A 21,169-nucleotide genomic window follows, 5' to 3' on the forward strand; every position below is an offset into this window, starting at 1 on the left:
TTCTATATTATAAATTGAATCGTCGTTATATTTTTAATAAGTTATATTATTACTTTTATTATCATATAATAATTTTAAAAAATAAATTTATTATCTAATAATTTATTATTATAGAAATTAAATTTATTTTAATAATCTTATATCAAAATTCTGCTTTTTTAACTATTTGTCTATGTCCCAAAATTCAAATATTTGTTTACTAACTGCAAAAATTAAATATAATAATAATTATCAATTAAAAGACTATATAACCCAATAACGTGCTTTCAAAAAAAAAAACCAATAACGTATTATTGAAATACTGTAATAAATTTTTTTAGAATTATTTACTATTTAATTTAAAATCCAAATATAATTCTAATAATTGAAAAACAAAAACTTATCATCTTATGATTTTATATTATTTTTAGAATTATTTAATATTTAAATGTATTATTTTAATAAACTTGTAAATTAAATATTTTCAAAATTATATTTATTAAATTTAACATCTAATATTATTTATATTTTCTTCATCCTCTATTTATTTTAGCATTTTATTTTTAAAATTTTTAGAAAATTTTAAATTCTTCACTTATTTCTCTTTAATTTAATAAGAGGAATTAAAGTTTTAAATTTTTTAGAAATTATTAAAATTTATTATAATTAATTATAACATTGAAATTTTAAATTTAGATTTAATACATCTGCATCTATTTAAATAAAAAAATCTAAATTAATGTTAGAGAAATTTGTAAGTTTATTTTTTTATTTCCTATAAAATTCTTAATGAAGTTGTTAATATGGAAAAATGTGACAATTTATCTAATTTTAATTTAAAATTACTAATATTTATTTATAATTTAAAATTTAAAATTTAATATCATTGCATATATCTTATTAATAATTTATTAATATTATAGAAATTAGAAAGATTTGATGTTTAAAGTTTTATTATTAATAATACGTGTGTCTATAACTAATGATCGCAGAGATCAAATACACACTATTAAATGGCCATTATTGAGTACGGGTGAGTATATTCAAATAGGAAAAATCGATCAAACTGAGTAAATTTAAAATTTTAGTTTGATTTTTTATTCATTTACGTTCGATTCGGTTTGATTTTTAATTTTAAAATTTTAAGTTATTTTGATTTGATTCAATTTTGATCATAAAAAATCAAAAAAATCAAATCAAACCGATTAGTGATAATAATATATTATTTTCAATAATATATAGAGATTAGATAATATTAAAATTAAAATATTTCAATTAAATTTTAAAATACTAAAATAAAATAAAAAAAATAAAAAAAAATTATTAAAAATTTAAACCGATGAATCGAACTGAATCAGACGACATAAATATTAAAATTTTAATTTTTAATTTATTCAATTTGGCTCAGTTTTGAATCGAACCGATTTAATTTTCACCCCTGCTATTAAGTTCTAAATAATTATTTACGTTCACTTATTTTTTCAATTTACTGATTTAAATATTAGAGTGGTTGTTATAAACGCCAATCATTTCAATTTTTTTTATTTCGATTGCATTAAATATAAATTTATTATAATATATAAATTATCTTTTTATTAATATAATTTTTATAAGTATGCATTCGACTGGTTATCTTATACAGGAGATTTAAGTGATAAAAGAGAAATCATTTTAAAAGAACTAGCAAGTTATATCAAATCAAAATGACGTATGTAATATGTATTTTTCAATATAAATTTTTTATTTAATTATAAATAATACATCATCAAATTTATCGAAATGAATAGATAAAATTAATAATAAATTAATATGTTTATTGAAAAATATAAAAATTGAAAAAAAAATTAAGTACAAAATAAATTTGAAAATTAAGTAAAGTTTAGAATTTCTTTAGAGCATTAAGCCTAAATTAATTTAAATAGTAAAAACATCATGCATTTTCAAAGTTAAATATATTGTAAATAACTAAAATTAATGTATAAGGGTGTTTAGGTAAATACATTAAAATCCATTTTCAGTTTTATATACGGTAAAAATATATTCATAAAATTACCATTTTCACTATTATAACAGCTATAAAAACTAGATTTTAAGGGCATTTTTGAATGAAAATTTTTTATTTTAATTCTATATAATGAATAATTTTATTTTCATTCTATATAAATTCCCACCTTATAATAAATTTTTGCATACAAATTCTCCCTATAGCACATCTCCAACAGTCGCAAATTATCTATATAATTTTTTACTTTCAGACATAATTATCCCTATTATTAACATAATTATGATGACGTCTTTATAATTTGATATAATTAATTAAAATATCCTTAGAATTTAATTTTGTTGCTAAGATCTTCTACTTGTTCTAATTGTTCTAGTATTTTAGTATAATCTGTTAACATATTTATTTTATTGTTGCACGCACATATTTTTCCATTATTATCACTTGTGTCGCTTTCTATGGTTTCATTAGATTGGTCACTATTATAATCATCATCTAATTCAGAAGATGATAGTTTTACTTGATCAATTTTATTTAATAATTGTTCTATATTGTCTATTTTTAATTCTAATCCTAGTTCATATATTTTCTTCCTTGCTGGGCATTCTCTAGCATAATGTCCTTTTTGGTTGCACAAATAACATGTTAATTTATCTTTCGGTTTTCTTGGTCTAAACTTTCTTTGTTTAAATTGTTTTTTCCTATTTGATTTTATTTGGTCATTATGCTTATTTTTATAATTTTCTTGATACTTTCTAAATTTATGTTTCTTGTAAATTCTTTCAGATTTATAAGGTTTTATTCTTTTATGTTTTGGTCCTTTTGTAGTTCCAAATCCGAATTGTTCACACCAATTTCATAGTTCTTTCCTAGATTATCTATTTTCCATTTTTAATTTATTTTGTAATTTTATATCTCTGCATAGTCTTAATCCTGTTAAATTAACACATGTTATTAAGTCTCCGTATGTTAGGTCATCATATGAAATATGCCCAAATTTTTGTTCTATTGTTTCTTTAACTTTTGTACAAAATAATCTTGGTAATCCTGTTAGAAATTTCTCTTTCCAATGGTAAGCGTTTGGGTCAGCAAGACCGTAAACTCTTTTCAAAAAATTGTCTTTATACCATTTAAAGTTTTCCAATTTTCTACATTTGAGATTTTGTAAAATTTCGCTATTCCTTTCTGTATAAAAGTCTAAGTCTCCTATGAAATGTGATATGATATTATAAACTAGATATGTTAATATGAAAGATTGAGGTTGTCCTGTAGTTGGATCTAATATAAATTCTCCTGTGGTATTATTTATTCTTCTAGCTGATAATATGTTTTCTTTTATTTCATTACTTAAAAGTTTGTCCCATCATGTCCTGAGTTCTCCTGTAAATCCTAGTATTATATTTTCAGCAGCTTCTTTTTCTGTGATACCTACCCTTTGTTTGTAAATATTGCCTACTATTACCATTTCCTTAGTTATTTGTATTATTTCTATTTCAGATCTTTTATCTATGTTCCATTCGTATATGTTCTTGGCATTATATTGTTTTTGTTTTTTGTCTAGCACTTTTAGATCATCTGGTTGGTTATATTGTCTTCCTATGGTATTTAATGGGATAAAACTATCTTGGTCAGAGTCAGAGTCTGATGCTTCTAGAGGATTTTCTAATATATCACTTTCTGTAGAGGATGAGGTGTCATTATATTCAGTTAATATAGTTGTCTTATTTTTATCTTTGTTATTAAATTCTTCTTTAGGATTTGGTTGGGTCTGTGGTTCTTGTATCCTAATTCCTGGTGAAGTACTAGTGTTTGGTGATTTATTTTGTTCACTGATTATTTTTTGTAGTAATTTTGTAATGTCATCTAATTCTGTTTTTGGGTTTATGATAGATATGTCTATAGGATTTCTAGATGGAGGAATGATTTTTGTAAAAAGTTTATTAATTTGTTTCTGTGCGGGGTCTATACTATATGGTTTTGGATTAGTATATTTTTTAGAATTATAAGTAGTATTTGGTTTATTCATTATAGGGGATGGTGCCTGTAGAGTTTCTATATGTTCTATATTTGTTATTGCTTCTTGATTTTGGTCTATTTTTTCTTCTATTCTATCTAATTGGGTTCCTATTAAATGAAGAGTTACATTTGTCCAATTGTTTTGTAAACATACATCTTTTAATTCATTGTTTTGTATATTATTTGTATGTATTATTGGTTGTATTACATTATATTCATGATCTTTTTTAAAGAAAGCTTTATTCATTGGTGGCCTTTCAGATTCATAATATTGGTCACTTGGTCCTCCTATTTCATTTACTTTGGTCCATTTATGTACTTTCTTTTCTAAAATATTTAGATTATCTTCATGGTAATATTTTAGATATGTGAAAAATGGTATAGTTTTTTCCACTTGTTCACAGAATTTAAAAAATTGAGTTTTAATTTGCGTTTGTTCCTTTAAAGAATAGGTGTTTTTAAATATATTCCTTTTCCCCCGGTTTTTATCTGACATATAGTCAGCTTGAATTTGGTCCTTATCTAATATAAAAGTATTTGTTAAAGTATTTATAGTAAATTCACTATCTTCGTAAGGTTGGCTAAAATGTCCTTGTCGAAAGATACCTTCTTGTATTTTGACTCCTTTGGTATGTTGAGGTCTAGTTTGTTGATCAAAAGTTTCTTCTAAAGGTTTTGTTCCTGATGGTTCGCCTACAAAAGGTTCTTTGTAAGATGGTATTGTAGATTCACCAGAAATACTAGTATCTGTTTGGATTTCGATATTGTGTCTTCTACAAGATGATTCTAATGAGTGTCGGCTAGGTTGATATATTGTAGAACTGGTTTGTCTAAAGGAACATGATCTTTTGAATTTTAATTCTACTGAACCATCATCATTTTGTATAATATAATCTATTTCTTTATTTTCTTTTGGAGGTAATTTTGGTATGGTCTTAACAGGATATTTCCAACATTCTGGTAGACTAACATCTTTCCATTGTATGGTTTTTGGTATTGTTATGTTGGCTTTAGATTGATCGATTTCCCAAAAAATTGTTTCTCCTTCTATCCTATTATGGTCTATGGCATTAGGACATAATCCTGTATTCATTACTTTGTAATTTAACCTATAAAATATTTCATAGATATGTGATCCTTTTAACATATTGTAATTATGTGTTAATATATCTAATGTTAATATTTTCATTATGTGTGGATCTGTCAAGGATATTGTAAAATTAGGAAAACAATTTGAATATATTGGTCCATTTGTCAAACTTGTTTCAAATAATCCTAATAAAGAGTCTTTATAATTTATATGTCTAGTATCTCTTAAAGCTACATGCATACTTGTATTTAATCCTTCAACTGTTAATGGTTTAATTGCAATTTGTACTAAACCTATATGTATAAATCTATAACCTTGATTTATATATTTTATTATTGTCTTTTTACTTAATAAACTCATAGATTGATTTTCAGAATAAAGAGGTACTACTTTTTCTTTGGTTTTTATAGCTCTAGCTGATTTAAAATCTAAAATTCCTTTTTTGTATATACTAGATATAGGGGTCTTAGGAGGTTTCCAATTTGTTATTTGTTGACTATTCCAATTACTTTCTCTAGATAAAATTGTTCTATCATTATTATTTATGTTTAAGTCACTTATTAATTCTTCATCTTGGTTTCTCGACCTAGTGGATCTATTTCTCCTAAACATACTCATTTCTAAAATCTTAGGGTTTGCTCATACACTTCCTTCTCGCACATCTGCAGGTCTTACTCTCTTCTGCCTGACTTATGAATCTAGCAAGGACACAGATTCAACCCTAATTTTCTATTATGAGTTGTTTAAAATTATTAGATTAACTAGGCTCTGATACTATTTATGGAGAGAAAACAAGTCACCTAGATAATTGTACAATAGTTCAATTAAATGATGGTTTCAACAGTAACATAACATCTATGAATATAACAATAATATTTTATGGTCATTACATAATAAAAACAATTACAAAATAAACAATAATATTCTGTAATTTCAATTTCCATACTTCATAAAAAGGAACAGTATAACAGTATATTAAAAATTATTATCTCTTAATAATTGGTCTAAGTAATTTATCATGCAATTAAATAAATCTAAAATTCTTTGTATTTCTCTGCAATCACAAAAATTGTTATGATTTGTTATATGCCATTCAAACATATGCGTTCCTTGTTGTATTAAATAAGTTCTAAAACTTTCTACTTCAGTTTTATTTATTAAATCAATTAAACTTAAATTTTCTAATGCAGATATTATAAATCTCATGTTAATGCAATTATATGAACAACATAATTTCTGATGTGGGAGATCAACCGTAGTTGCAGCCACAGAGCATACTTAAACCAAATGATATGCAAGTTTGTTTTAAGGTTTAAGGTTCCTGCACACTTAAACTGGGATCCCCAGAATAAGCTAGATTGTAAAGTGGAGAGAGAGAGAATTGATTGCCGTCAACACGGACTTATACAGTAGCAATTATATAAACTGGTAAATAAAATACTCACTTTGTAATATATTTGTAAAAATATTACACCGCTACAACCTGGTTGTAGTAAACCAAGGTTTCCTTACAAATGGTTGAAAAATAAACTAAGCTAAGATTTTGATACATGGAAATGAAAGAGAAATTTTTCTTGAAATATTTCGGTGTGTCCGTCTTTGGCCAGAGAAACTCCTTTTATAGCCGCGGACGTCAAATGCTTCTTCAATTTGGTTTAGCGGTCTTTGGAGTCTGAGTGGTTGGTAGGTCCTAGTGTCGGCCATTTTGCCTTGTGCGGGCTGAGTCACCACTTTATCTTTGTCCGTTTTGCTTTGGCTTTGTCGGTGTCTGCCACTTTGTCTGCCATTTGTCATGAGTCACTGTTTGTGTCTGTCACTGATTTTTGTTTGCTGGAGTAATTTGTCGCTTCTGCCATTACGGGAAAACTTTGTAGATTACATCTCGATTTGTGTGAAAAAAATCATCATTGCCGGTGGTGAGATCTACAGGAGAAGAGACAGAGCTTTTTGTTTCTTTCAATTCTTCTAACAGTTTGTCATATTCTTCTTCAGATACACATTTGGCCATTTGGGCCATGATTTGTTGTTTTTTGGCCAGGAAGGTTTCTTGTTTTGTGATTTGAATTGGGCTTAAGGTCTTGCAATATTGGGGTTGAGAAGAAAGAAAATGGTCAACAGCTTTTGTGCCACAATTGTCAAGATCAGTTTTGGACTACCATTTTATTTTGTATTTACGAATAAGATTTGGTATTTGGAAATTGTCTAAGGTTTGATCTTTTATCTGGTATTCTGACATGTGAATCCATGGGATATGAAAAAGATGAGAATAAATAAGCCATTTGGGAGATAGGAGAATGGTATCAGGTAATTGGGCATTTTCAAAAAATTGATCTTGGGCTAACTGAATTTGTTCTGGTATAATGCTTTGGTCTATGCCAAACTTATTCCACCATTGGTGGAACCAATAAGGTATTGGGTAAGAGAAATCATCAGAAATATAGAAGAAGAAAGAGATTGATAATTGGTCATTCTGCTTTAGAAACGTACGTTCCCAAGCAAGTTGATAATCATAATAATTAAACTTGGTCAATTGTCCATTGGTTAAAGAAATGTCTTTGCTTTTGTGAGGCTCTTGTTCCCAATCAGAAATGGTCAAAACTTTGATTATCCTCACTTTATATTATCTTATTTTGTTTTTGACATGAGGATCAAAGTTATTATGCATAATAATAGAATTGGTCTTAACAAGTATAGACTCATAAAAGGATTGGTTTTTGGAGAAGTTATCAGGAATATAGAAATGAGTCTTTGGAAAAATGGAATTGCAAAGTTGATAGACATTGAGATTTGGATTTTGTGTCCAGTATTCTGGCTCAATGGTAAGAATGATATCTTCAATGGTTTTATAACTATATTCTATCTGGGTCATTGGTAAAGGTTTTATTGGTGATGGATTTGGGCTTGGGCTTTGTCCAATAACGGCTTGTTTAAAAGTTGAGGGAGTTATCAGCTCTTGAGGTTGTAGAGGAGTAAATTTGTTTAATAAAGTAAATTGTGGGCTTGGTAATTTAGGCTGAGGAGAGCTTGGTCTTATAATTAGGGCACTGGACATTGGGTCTAGGGGTCTATTTATTATACTTGTAGTATTAGTATAAATTGGTCTTTGAATGTATGCATTTTGTCTAGGACTATGTCCTGATAAACTTGGTCTAGGACTTTGTCCCGATATTGATGATGAGAAAATATTTGGTCGAGGACTTTGTCCTGATGAAAATAAATTAATATTTGCAGTATTGGTCACATTGGTTTTTGATCTTAAAGAGATCTTTGGTGCTTCTTCCTCCTTGTTCTTGTCTTTGTTCATGATTTTCCCTGCAAAAATTCTTTAGTCAGAAAATCAGCAATAGAATTGTCAGTTCCTTTAATATGTATAATATCAAAATCAAAGATGGATAAAAATGCTTGCCATCTGGCAAAAATATATTTTGCGGCTAAATTTTTTACATCTTTTGTTAATACATCTTTTGTTAATACATCTTTTGCAGCTTTGCAATCTACACATAAGACAATAGCTAAAATTGGTTTAAAAGATCACTTTGGAACTTGGTTACACATAAGACAATAGCTAAAATTTCCTTTTTTATTGTAGAATATTTTTCTTGGGTTGGATTCCAAATTCCTGAATAATATCTTATAATATAGTCTTTATTATTTATATTTTGTTTTAATATTCCTCCAAAACCTTGGTCAGAAGCATCCTAGGGCTGAGCAATTCTCGGTCTAAACCGAAAAACCGAACCGAACCGATTAAATTCGGTTTATCGGTTCGGTTAGTCGGAAAGATCGGTTTGGTTCGGTTAGTAGATTTAAAATTATTCGGTTTTCGGTTCGGTTCGGTTTAAACATGTTAAATAACCGATCAAACCGAAAAATCGAACCCAACCCAACCCAGCCCAACCCAACCCAACCCAACCCAGCAGGCCAGCACCCCAACCCCCTCCATACCTTTCGCCGAACCCCTCCATCCCATTTTCCACATTCTCCAAACTCCAATCTCCTGATTCCCCCACCCCTATTCTCCCGAAAGATGAGGACGACGAAGACTACGAAGACGATGATGACTGATGAGGGGGGCGAAGACGACGAAGACGACGAGGTTCAGGTCTTACAATCCTCCAGAGGGCCACCGGTTCAGTCGGCGGACGACGACGAGGATGACGATGAAGATGACGATGGTGAAGGCGGAGACGACGATGACGATGGTGAAGGCGGAGATGACGATGACGATGACGACGAGGAGGAGGAGGAAAACGATGACGAGGATGAAGACGGTGAAGAAGAGGTAATATATGTCCAAATTTATATAATTTTCTGCATATACTTCATTTCTCTCATCTGGGACTGGGTTGTGTTCTCTGTTGGTGCCGGAGATATGGGTCCCACTTCATCGTCCGGTGTCAGTAACATGCAAGATCTCAGATGTTATAGCGCCTCCTATGCATCCTCCGTCTACCCAACACAATCCCAACCCCAAACCCAGGTCGGCAACAATGATGTTCGGTTCAAAAAGGGCAAGTCTGCAAGTGGGTCTGTTTCTAAGAGCTGGAGTTTCAATGATCCGGAGCTGCAACGAAAGAAGCGAGTCGCTAGCTATAAGGTTTACAGTGTAGAAGGGAAAGTTAAAGGCTCTTTCAGAAAGAGTTTCAGGTGGCTCAAGGACAGGTGAACGCTTCTCTCATCTGGGACTGGGTTGCGAGGAGTTTCTCTCATCTGCGACTTCTGGCCATGGTTTTTAATAGAATATTTATTAAATTATTTTGTTGAAATTAGAAATAAAAAATAAAAAAAAAATACAGATTTCGGTTTGAATCGAACCGAATCGAACCGAACCGATTTTTATCGGTTCGATTCGGTTCGGTTATACCTTTATAATCGGTTTTTTCGGTTTTATAAATTTTAACAAATCGGTTTTCGGTTTTATCGGTTCGGTTCGGTTCGGAACCGAACCGACCGATTGCACAGCCCTAAAGCATCAGTTTCTACAATTTTTGGAATGTTTGGATTACAGATATTTAGACAAGGTAAAGTCTTTACATGCTTTTTAATTTCTTGTATTATTTTAGTGTGTTCTTCTGTCCATGGTTTAGGATTCTTTTTTAATCTATTATATAGATGTTTACATAATATTCTTAAGTTTGGTAAGAAATCAGCAACATAATTTAAAGAACCTAAAAATCTTTGTAATTGGTTTTTATCTTTAATTTCATTCAGAAATTTGTCAGCAAACTCTATACTTCTCTGAATTGGTACTATGGTATTTTGATATATTTCATGACCTAAGAATCTAATCTTTGTTTGGAATAATTTCATTTTTTGTTTTGATAAAACTAAACCATTTCTTTTTACTGCTTTGTAAAAACTATTTAAATGTTTAATGTGTTGGTCTATATTTTGACTGAAAATTAAGACGTCATCAATATATGTAATTATGAAATCATATGGATTAAATATATCATTCATTATCTTTTGGAATTCACTTGGTGCATTCTTAAGTCCAAAAGGCATTATATTCCATTCATATTGTCCAAACGGAACTGTGAAAGCAGTTTTGTATTTGTCTTGTTCAGCTATTTGAATTTGCTAAAAACTGGATTTCATGTCAAACTTTGAAAATATTTGTGCTTTATATAATCTATTTAATAAGTCTTGTTTATTTGGTATTGGGTATCTAATCCATTGTAAAGCTTTATTTAAAGGTTTGTAATTTATAACTAATCTAGGTGCTCCTCTTTCAATTTCTGCATTTTTTATTACATAAAAGGCAGTACAAGACCATGGTGATTTACTTGGTCTAATTAGTTTTTTATCTAATAAATCTTGTATTTCTTTTTTACAATACTCTACCATTTCTTGATTCATTTGTATTGGTCTGGCTTTGGTTGGGATATTTTGTTCGTTAAAGGCGGGTTCATAAGGTAAAGTTACTATATGTTGTTTTCGATCCCAGAAGGCCGTTGGTAAGTCAGAACATAATTCTTGTTCAAATTGATCCTGTATTTTAATTATTTATCTTTTAATATTGTTTGTATCTAATTGTTCATCTATTTTTCTAGATTGTAAATCTTCCTTTAAATATTCTATTTGTTTTTCTATATTATTTATTTTGCTTATATGCATTTGTTGAAATAAATTTATATCATGATATTTAATAGGTGTTATAAATTCAAAAATTATATCTTATCCTAAAATTTTTGTTTATAATCCTAATTGAGTAACTTTAAAAGGGTATAGCATTTGTAGAAAGGGGTTACCTAATATGATTTGTGTATTAAGATTTTTTATTAACATAAAACTTGTATTAAAACAAATATTATTATTACATATATGGGCACTGGGTATCTTATAGTCTATTTTTACTTTTGTTGAATTTGCAGCTGATAAAACTTGTTTTGTTTTATGAAAATATTTACTAGGGATAATACCTTGATCAATACAATTCATATTGGCTCCTGAGTCTAACATTGCAATTGTTTCTAGTTTAAAATCTTTTATTGTTAGGTTGATTTTAACATACCACTTTTGAAATTTTATTCTAATAATATCATTAAATTTTAATTCTTGTTCTTCCTCAGTTTCAATATCTTCTAAGTCTTCTATCTTTTCTTTATTTTTCTCTAAATATTGATTTTGTTCTAATTTATCACATCTAATTTTCAATTGTCTTACTTCTGTTTTTAATTGTTTTATTTCAGATTGTAAATCCATAGATGAAATTGTTTTTATAGGTTTCTTTTGTTTAAACATTTATTCTATTTCATCAAAAATTGTTGGTGCATCTGTTCCTTGTTTAATTTCTTCATTTATAACTTTATTTAATTTTTTAAAGAATTTTCTCTTAATGCTAGGATCTTCTACTTGTTCTAATTGTTCTAGTATTTTAGTATAATCTGTTAACATATTTATTTTATTGTTGCACGCACATATTTTTTCATTATTATCACTTGTGTCGCTTTCTATGGTTTCAGTTTTATATACGGTAAAAATATATTCATAAAATTACCATTTTCACTATTATAACAGCTATAAAAACTAGATTTTAAGGGCATTTTTGAATGAAAATTTTTATTTTAATTCTATATAATGAATAATTTTATTTTCATTCTATATAAATTCCCACCTTATAATAAATTTTTGCATACAAATTCTCCCTATAGCACATTTCCAACAGTCGCAAATTATCTATATAATTTTTTACTTTCAGACATAATTATCCCTATTATTAAGATAATTACGATGACGTCTTTATAATTTGATATAATTAATTAAAATATCCTTAGAATTTAATTTTGTTACTCGGATAGAATTAATGTTATTTTTCAATTTTTTCACCCTGAATCAATTATTTTTCTTTTAATCATGGAAATAATAATTTTTAAAAATATTTACTATTTAATTTTTAAATATTATTATTATTAATAAATTATTTTTATATTTTTAAAAATTTATTAAATTATTTTTTTTAATAAATAAAATAATTATTCCGTCATATGTTTTCATTAAAAACAGAGAAAGAATGGAAAATTTAATTTACCCTTAAATAAATTCCTTTATTTAACTCCAAATATTATTATTATTAGTAAATCATTACTTATATTTTTAAAAATTTATTAAAATATTTTTATTTTTTTTAAAAAAATATTAACATAAATTTACCTTTTATCTTTATCAATAAAATAATTATTTCTCATTTTTTTTACTTATTAAAATAATAATAATAATAATAGTTTTCTCCGCTGTCTCCTTCTTAAAAAATAAAAAAAAAAACTACACTTTTTCTAAAAAATAATAATAATAATTTAATTTTTAATATATTTTTAATGTTAAAAATAAAAGGAAGTAATGTTTTGTTAATTGAGAAAAAAAAATGTTTTAATAAATATTTTAAAATGGGGAGAGAAATATTAAGAGACTAAACAATAAATCTCTAATTTTAATGACCAAATAACCCTATAATTAATATATAAAACTCACCCCTGTTTTCCTTCTCTGTTTCTCTGGCTTCTCTCTGTCTCTCATTTCTCCCCTATCGCAATCTGGAACGCTAGCCACTCATCTTGAAGCACCTCTCTCTCTATTTTAAATATCTGAATTTGCGATGGCTTTTTGCTGTCTTGAATGTCTTATGCAGCAGAAATGGATGACAATTTTTTCGATTTTGTTTAAAATTTACCAATAATCTGAAGGATATATATATATATATATATGCATAAAAATGTCAGCGAAGAGAGAAACCATGAAATCCATGGCAAAACCTAACAATGTTTGTGGCTGGCTTCTCTATGGAGTCCACAGAACTGTGCTTCTCAAAATACCTGAAGAATACCGAAGCCCAAATATTTCTTTTTTAAAAATATTCAGTATCATCCTCCATGTGGTTGTGGTGCAAGGGATTGTACGTTGAATAGCCTCCATGAACGTGAGATGCTCAGATTTAGTGACCCTTCAAGTTATCCATATACAAGGGTAGTTAAGTCTTTTTAAATTCAACTAATGGCGAGGGTAACTGTTGTCCTCTTTAATTGATATGTAATTAAAAAAATATAAAATATTTTAATTAATTAGATAAAACTACGATGGATGGTAATAATAATTTTTTATTATTTTTCTCTCAAATTTTTCAGTTTCAAAATCATATTATAAAATTAAAAATAACACATATATTTTCATTCAATAATTAAATAAATAATTTAAAATTTTTAAAATTCTATATTTTTATTAAGGATCAAATAAATTATTATATAATATTATATTATATTTAATAATAAATTTTTTTATAATTTAAAATATTAAAATTTAATATTTTAGTTAACATAAAAATTAAAAAAATACATAAAAAATATATAATTTTATTATTAAAAGAATATTTATCATTAAAAAATAATATTATATTAAATGAAATACTTATAAATAAAAATATAAGAATTTAATTAATAAAAAAATGAAAGAACTACAGAACCTTAATTATACTTGTATCTTTATAAAATTCATTCAGTATTTGCTATACCATTAATTATTTATATTTCCTATCCCCCTGTTTCTTTATTATTTCTTTCTGAAAAAATAATAAAGTAGTGGAATCAGATTTATACCATTTCTTTACTTATTTAATTATTATTAAATTAATTTGATAAAATAAATGAGTTTTTTTTAGAATAAAATGATAACGAGATGTACATGAAATTTACTATCATTTTACTTGATGAATTTATTTTATTGAACTAATTTATTTCATCAGTTTAACATTTCTTTCGTTTAGTTTACCAAATTTAATTTAGTATAGCAATATGAATTTCCAAAGATTGAATTAATTATTTTCTTTTAATTGAAATATATTATTTATTAATTGTTTATTTTTTTTTATTTAGTTTATTACTTGTTCTATACCCATTTAATTTCATTTTTTTTCCAAGCTGCCATTTTCGTACCATCTTGTGATCTTGAACCGTCCATTAAAACATTTCAAACTAAGGCTCGAACCACAACCGGGAGTTCAGAAACCGATCTTCGAACGGTCCCTAGTATCTGAACCGAGAACATTTCTACCACAAGACTTGGCCTAAAAAAAACTCTGCTAAAACCACCAATATTAGCTAAAAGAATAACAAACTCCAATTTCAACAAGCTAAACCAGTAGATTTACAACTTTTTTAGAATTTATCACTGGAACCCCCCGATACAAAACAAATCAGGAAAATAAAAAAAAATCGCAGTTACTTTTTACGGAACAAATAAAAATTTAATTACTGATAAAAGTTAGCCCAATTTTAACGGAGTGCAAGACACTAGTTTAAAAGTTAAAACACAAGCTCATCAAAACCTTACCTAACCCGAACAAAGTATGACAAATGGATTACATTGCAAAATTGAACGTAGATTTGTGAGTAAATTACAACTAATCTCGCACTCAACTTTATTAGGCTAATGAAGCAAGAGATTCAGCTAATACTTCGTTGACCTCATTTATCGGTGATTCTTATTTGCAAGTTTCACAAATTGTATAATATTTGTTTGGGATTGTCAAGGTTTTGATGAGCTGATGCCTTAAGCTTTAAACTAATCTTCTGCATTCTCTTACATTGGGCTAACTTTAATCAGTAATTCAAATTTTAATTTGTTCGATAGAATATCCTATTTAACCAACAAACAGGAACTGGCTCTCTTGCTCTTAGTGATAACCAAGTGGAGCAGGTGCCTCCCTCAATTCTTTGCCCTGATAATGAATATCCTGCATGGCCAGTAGCAGGGTTCCAATCAGTCAGATTCAAATTAGTATTATAACAACAGGTAATATTAGAGATATATTAATAAAATAAACTTGAATATCTTCTAAGATAGTGCTTGACTAAATTCCATGAGACAATATTATGTGGAACAAATTGAGACTTCACTTTAGGGGCCATTTGCTTAATAAGATTGAGACTCTGCTCATTCTCATTCTTGTGCAATCTCCTACTTTCCAAAGTATATGCTCTGCATAAGGAATATGCAATATGCAAATGCTAATGCAAAAAAATCTCAACGAGATATTATGTTCAAAACAAGCGTCATGATTGAAAATCAAACATATTTATGTTGTCCCCAGCAGTGGGAAAAGTGAAATGCATAAAGAATTTTGTTATTTGTATTTCTGTATTCAACAAATGCAACAAGGTGGCAGCCTTGATTGAAACATTCTGTGATTAGAATTTCCTGAAACTGTTGTGAATGATACTCATTTTTCAAGATATTGTTAAGATCAAGTACACATATAAGTAGAATTAGAAGTATTTCAAAGAAATTTACGGTTTTCAACTTAAACAAAAGAACATTTAAAGAATGAGCAAGTGATACTCACAGAAGCAAAGTGGTTAACATCACGATGATGAGCTTCATCAGCACGGATCACTGTTATAACATCTTCCAAAGTTGCGTCATTTGGCAGCCTCCAGTAATCTATTGCAATAGCAGGAGCTGGAACATTTTCGATTTGACCATTTTTTATATCTTTTAAAAACTCTGTATACGAGTGTATAGCCTCTTCCTCCAAATACCCAGTAATTCTATGAGCCAATTTGGGAGAAAGCAGATAAAGCACAAAGTAAGCATTAAAGAAGACTCCCTGCACTGCAAGGACCAAAAACCTCTCGTACCACCTAGGCTGCACAAGCTCCACCATTGTCATCAGGTGCATCCGCTCATTCTCAGCTTCCTCGAGCAGGGCTTTAATCCAACCCCCACTTTGCTGGAACCTGCGAAGAGACCTCAAGTGCAGCAGCATCCCTGCAACCATACCAGGGACAGCTGCCACAGTTTCCAACATCATGGCACGGCACCCATACCGTCTCTGCAATACATTTTGATAAATTCATTCCAATGACCCAGATAATTTTACACAACCATCTAATGACGAATCAAATGCTACTGAGTTAATTGCCCACCTTTCAACCACCAATCATTTCATCTCCTAAAGATCTGTATAGCTAAGCTAATACTAAAACAGAAGAAATAAAATTTCCTATTAAAGATTAAGCATGAGGCAATTCTATCGTTTTGCGAAGTCCAAATAAACCTAGCTTTCTTTCCTTTTAAAGTATCAATTTCACCCCAAAACAAGCTGAGATCTCTCTAAATCCGAAACCCCAGTTTCTGATCCGTACTTAATGTTCTTGAACGACAGAGTTCAAATGCGAAGTCAACCAATTTTCAAGCGATATAAAAGCAAGAAGACGAAAACAAACCTGAAAAAATATATCCGTAGGGAGTCGAAGCAGTTTCACTGTCCTGTACGCAACCTTATCAAGAAATGTCTTTGGCACATGGTGCTTCGACAGATCAATCGATGTGTTGGCCCGGTAAGTCTCCCATGGCTACACAAGCAAAAGCCCAAAGTTAACTATGGCTTAGTAAGCATAATTGGTTAGGTTTTGGAAAAAGTTACAATAAATCACTCAATTCACATACCATGAAGCAATTCCAAGGCCACTCAGTACCGTCTTCTCTTAAGATCTTAGGCCTCGAGATACCCCAGTAACTCGAAATCACCGAACCATCACTCGTCTTCAACGATGCCACTTCTTTCTCCCCCTGCTTCCCAACAGACTTCTCCGTCGTTTCCTTCTCAGCAACAGCTGTCTCCGCCGATGTGCTCATCATCCTCCGCCAGTACAACACACCAACCGACGCTCCATTTCGGCTCCTAAACTCGGTCAAAACTTCCGTCGGCTTCAAAACACCAGCAGTCGTTGCTGCCGTGGCCGTCGAAATGTACCTGCCGCCACGACTTCCATTGACCAGCAAGCCTCGCACCACCGACCTAATCACCAAATTGTTCATCATCTTCTTCGTCTTAGATTGACCTTGTGATCTATAGAAAATTGAGAGGAGACCCAATCGAGATTTTATAGGTGGAACAAAACGAGCAAGAAAAGGAGGTTACGGAAGGAAAGAAATATCATATCGTGTTTCGCATGTTTAACCGTCTGTCACTGCTTGGGCTCCAAGTAAAATTTAAACGGCTAAGATCGTACGATGATGAGTACTATATTAACAACAGTAATCTGCGATACAGCAGATTTTTCTCCACGGAGGGCGAGACAGGTTCCGTGAATATGGGCTGGAGTATGGCGGTCGACCACATCAAATAATTAATATCAACTAGTGGATGATTCGGTGGCTGAAAATCTTTTACAGTAGTTGATGTTGCCGTAGAGTATCATTGCTTATTTATGAAAAGACAAAAACACCCTTGGATTTTTTGTGGTGTTTCATCTTTCCAGGTTTGCGGGGAACATAAAGGAAACGAGCCGGTAAATAACGGTAACACGTGGATGAATTTTAGTGCTTACCAGAATTTATGGGTTGGAAGGGAGAAACTGGAATCTTCCAGGTCTTGGAGAAATTAAAAATAATTAAAAATATATTAATTATTTATTATTCAATAAATTAATTTTTTTATTTTCTTTAATTTAAAAAAATATCTTAATTAATTATTATCTCAGCAGACGGCTAGCTATTTAATTTTCATTTATTTTTATTAATAATGTAAAATAGCCAAAATAATTTTATTTTAATCAGTTTTAATAATTTTAAAATATAATTATTTCATTTTTACTTAGATGAAATCACATATTAATTTCAGTCTAATTGCAGAATGAAATGGAATATGGTGTATTTTATTTTCTTCGTTTAGCATAAATAATTTTATAAAAAAATTAAATAAATTTTTATAAAATTATTCAATGATTTCACATTTATATAAAAAATTTTAAGTTAAAATATTTAATTTTTTTCTTTAGTTTAAATAAGAAGTTTATAAGAATAGAATTTAAATTGAATTGAACTTTTATAAAAAAATTTATTCTAAATAAAGGGAGAGAATTTTGATTTAAAATAATTATTGTTCAAAATAATTTCAATTCAATACTGATTCTTATTCACCGCTAATTTGATTTTTTTAAAAATTTTAATAATATTAATATTTTATATATTAAAATCTATCAATTTATAATACACTATTTATTTAAATAAATTTTAAAAAATTAAATCAATTAATATAAATTAAAAAATATAATTAGATTGGATTTCTAATATTCATTTTTGATCCAATTCAAAAATGAAAACTCATTAATGGGTGTGGTATCTTTAGCTCTTTGTTGATTCATAATTTAAAATTATTCAAATTTTATATTATAATATAAAATAAAAATAATTTAATTTTTATAAAAATATTAATGTGGTGGAAATAGAATTATAATAGAATCGATTAATTTTAAAAAAAGAGAATATAAAATGATTAAGAGAATATAAGATGATTGGCGGATATTACAACCACTCTAACATTTAAATCAATAAATTAAAAAAAAATGATGAATGTATGAAATTATTTATAACATAATAAAAATTATATATTTTTCTTGGTATATTAATTATAATATTTTAAAAGTTCCGCAATCATATAATCGGTTAATGGATAAAAGATTTAATCAACTAATCGATTAAAAATTTTGTGATTATAAATATAATTAAAATCTGAAAAGTTTCGTCTCTTTGTAAGGAAGTATTAATGAAAAACCGATATGCTTTTGATATTTTTTTTAAACTAATAATTTATAATTTATTTTAAGTTATTATATATTATATTATCCATGAGAAAAATAAAAATTAATTAATATAGTTGTAAAAATAGAACGATTAATTAAATAGTTATCATATTAAAGTAAAACTTTAGAAATGAAATAGTCATTTTCTAATAATTAAAAATAATATTTTGAAAGCTTTTTGAAAATAGAAAAGTCGCAGGTTGCTCGTTTTGACGCGGCGGCTGGTTTCTTACCCGGTTGTTAGGGGCAAAATGGCGGCGGATGATTAAATTATAAGAAAAGAAACAGAAGGAGAAAGATTCTTTTCTTATGAAGCATATTATTAAACTCGCTCTTGGAATGGTAAATCAATAACTATACAGTAATTTTTGAGAAATGCTAGTCTCACGTGTTACTTAATGCTCATTTATTAGTTAAAAATATAAATATACATATTTTTTTTTAGAAAACAACTGGCATAATTATTTTATTTTAAATAAACATAGACATAGGACAATAAATTTATCTAATTGCCCCAAACATTTTGATTCAGTAGCCGAATTTTTTAATGAATTTGGTAACCGTTAATATTAGAGATTAATTGAAATTTCACCTCAAAATATCTCAGTTTAGAAATGAGTTTCAGTATGAAATTGAGTTTAATATTAATAAGTTAAATAATATTTATAAAAAATTAAACTATATTTCAATTTGTGCTTCATTCGTATGTAAAACCTGCTAATTTTATTTGTATAATTTTAATTTTGGTGATAAATAAATAATTTATAAATATGGAGAGAAAATTATTAAAATTTTGTAAAAGGAAAACAAAGTTGAAAGGTTCTTTTTCTTAAGTGCTAGGTTCACTTTTTTTTGGCAACACTATATTTACTTTATCTATCTATGTAAGTATATTTGTATTTATAAGACATATTAAAAAAGTAAGAAGAATTAGTTAATAGGTTCATTTGTAAAGTAATCCGAATAGAAGAGAGAGCTGAGGATCGAGAAAAATTTTTGACTTTTAGATAGTCTTTGCTTTTGGATCTGTTTTTTCTTTTACTTTGGTTTGTTTTGATTTTTTCTACCGTCGATAGTTTCATTCGCTTTGTCAGCGTGGTTGTGTGGTTTTGTATTTTATTTTAGTGTATTTTTGTTTGTTTCTAATACAACTCTATCAATCGAGGGTTTTGGTTGAAGGGGTTTGAATTTGGTCAATTTGATTTATGCGCTTATGCATGTAGAGAAATTAGTGGTCGATTGTTCTCGGAAAGTTTTTGTATGTTATTGACGGGTGTATCTCTAGAATTAAATCCCCTACGTTGGTAATTTATTTCTTTCTATGTGAGCTCTTCTCGTATTCTTTCGATGGTAATTTGCATCTCTTAAATATTGTCTTTGTATTGTTTATTGGGATAAACTCCGTATTACTTCTTTGGATATGGGTATATCGATGGTGGTCTTGTCCCAGGAGCGACTATGACCGCCACTGATTCTGCTTATAGAGTTTTTAAATTGAGACCGATTGAATTTATGATTTGGTTCGATAATTGGTCTTTTGATTTGATTTACCTAGTTTGATTTCACTATTATTTTGTGGAGTTGAAACTCTTTAATTCCTTTATTTTGTACTCTTTATCTAGATGGTCTTAATAATGTATGCATATTAAAAAAATATATTAAAAAAGTAATAAAATTTCTAACATTATCAAAATTTCTCAAAAGACTCTGATTCTTGAATATGAAATATTTTTATGAAAAAATTATTCAATTTATAATACTTTAAAATTTTATTTTATTATTATACTATTAAATTTAAAAAATATATTTTTTAATAAAAATTAAAAATCGGAAAGTAGAATACTAGATCTCTCAAATTTTCTCAAATCCACTTACCGTTTATAAGTGCAAATATAAAAAATATTTAAAAGCAATTTTTTCAACTGTTATTAAATTATGATTATCATAATCAAATATAAATAAAAATATCGGATTATATAAAAATTAATATATATTTTTAATTAT

At 28.1% G+C, this 21,169-nt stretch overlaps 1 protein-coding gene across 1 annotated transcript; it reads right to left on the bottom strand.

Moving 5' to 3' along the window:
* Positions 1 to 14,673: 14,673 nt before the first annotated feature.
* LOC110617452 (ubiquinol oxidase, mitochondrial) lies at positions 14,674 to 17,491 on the bottom strand. Its single transcript, XM_021760219.2, has 4 exons — positions 17,028 to 17,491; positions 16,805 to 16,933; positions 15,922 to 16,410; positions 14,674 to 15,312 (listed from the first exon to the last, which is right to left on the bottom strand). The coding sequence occupies exons 1-4, from the start codon at positions 17,400 to 17,402 to the stop codon at positions 15,253 to 15,255; spliced, it is 1,053 nt and encodes a 350-aa protein (XP_021615911.1). The 5' UTR covers positions 17,403 to 17,491; the 3' UTR covers positions 14,674 to 15,252.
* Between the last annotated feature and the right edge of the window lie 3,678 nt (positions 17,492 to 21,169).

Source organism: Manihot esculenta, chromosome 6 (assembly GCF_001659605.2).
Source record: "Manihot esculenta cultivar AM560-2 chromosome 6, M.esculenta_v8, whole genome shotgun sequence".
Lineage (NCBI taxonomy): Eukaryota > Viridiplantae > Streptophyta > Magnoliopsida > Malpighiales > Euphorbiaceae > Manihot > Manihot esculenta.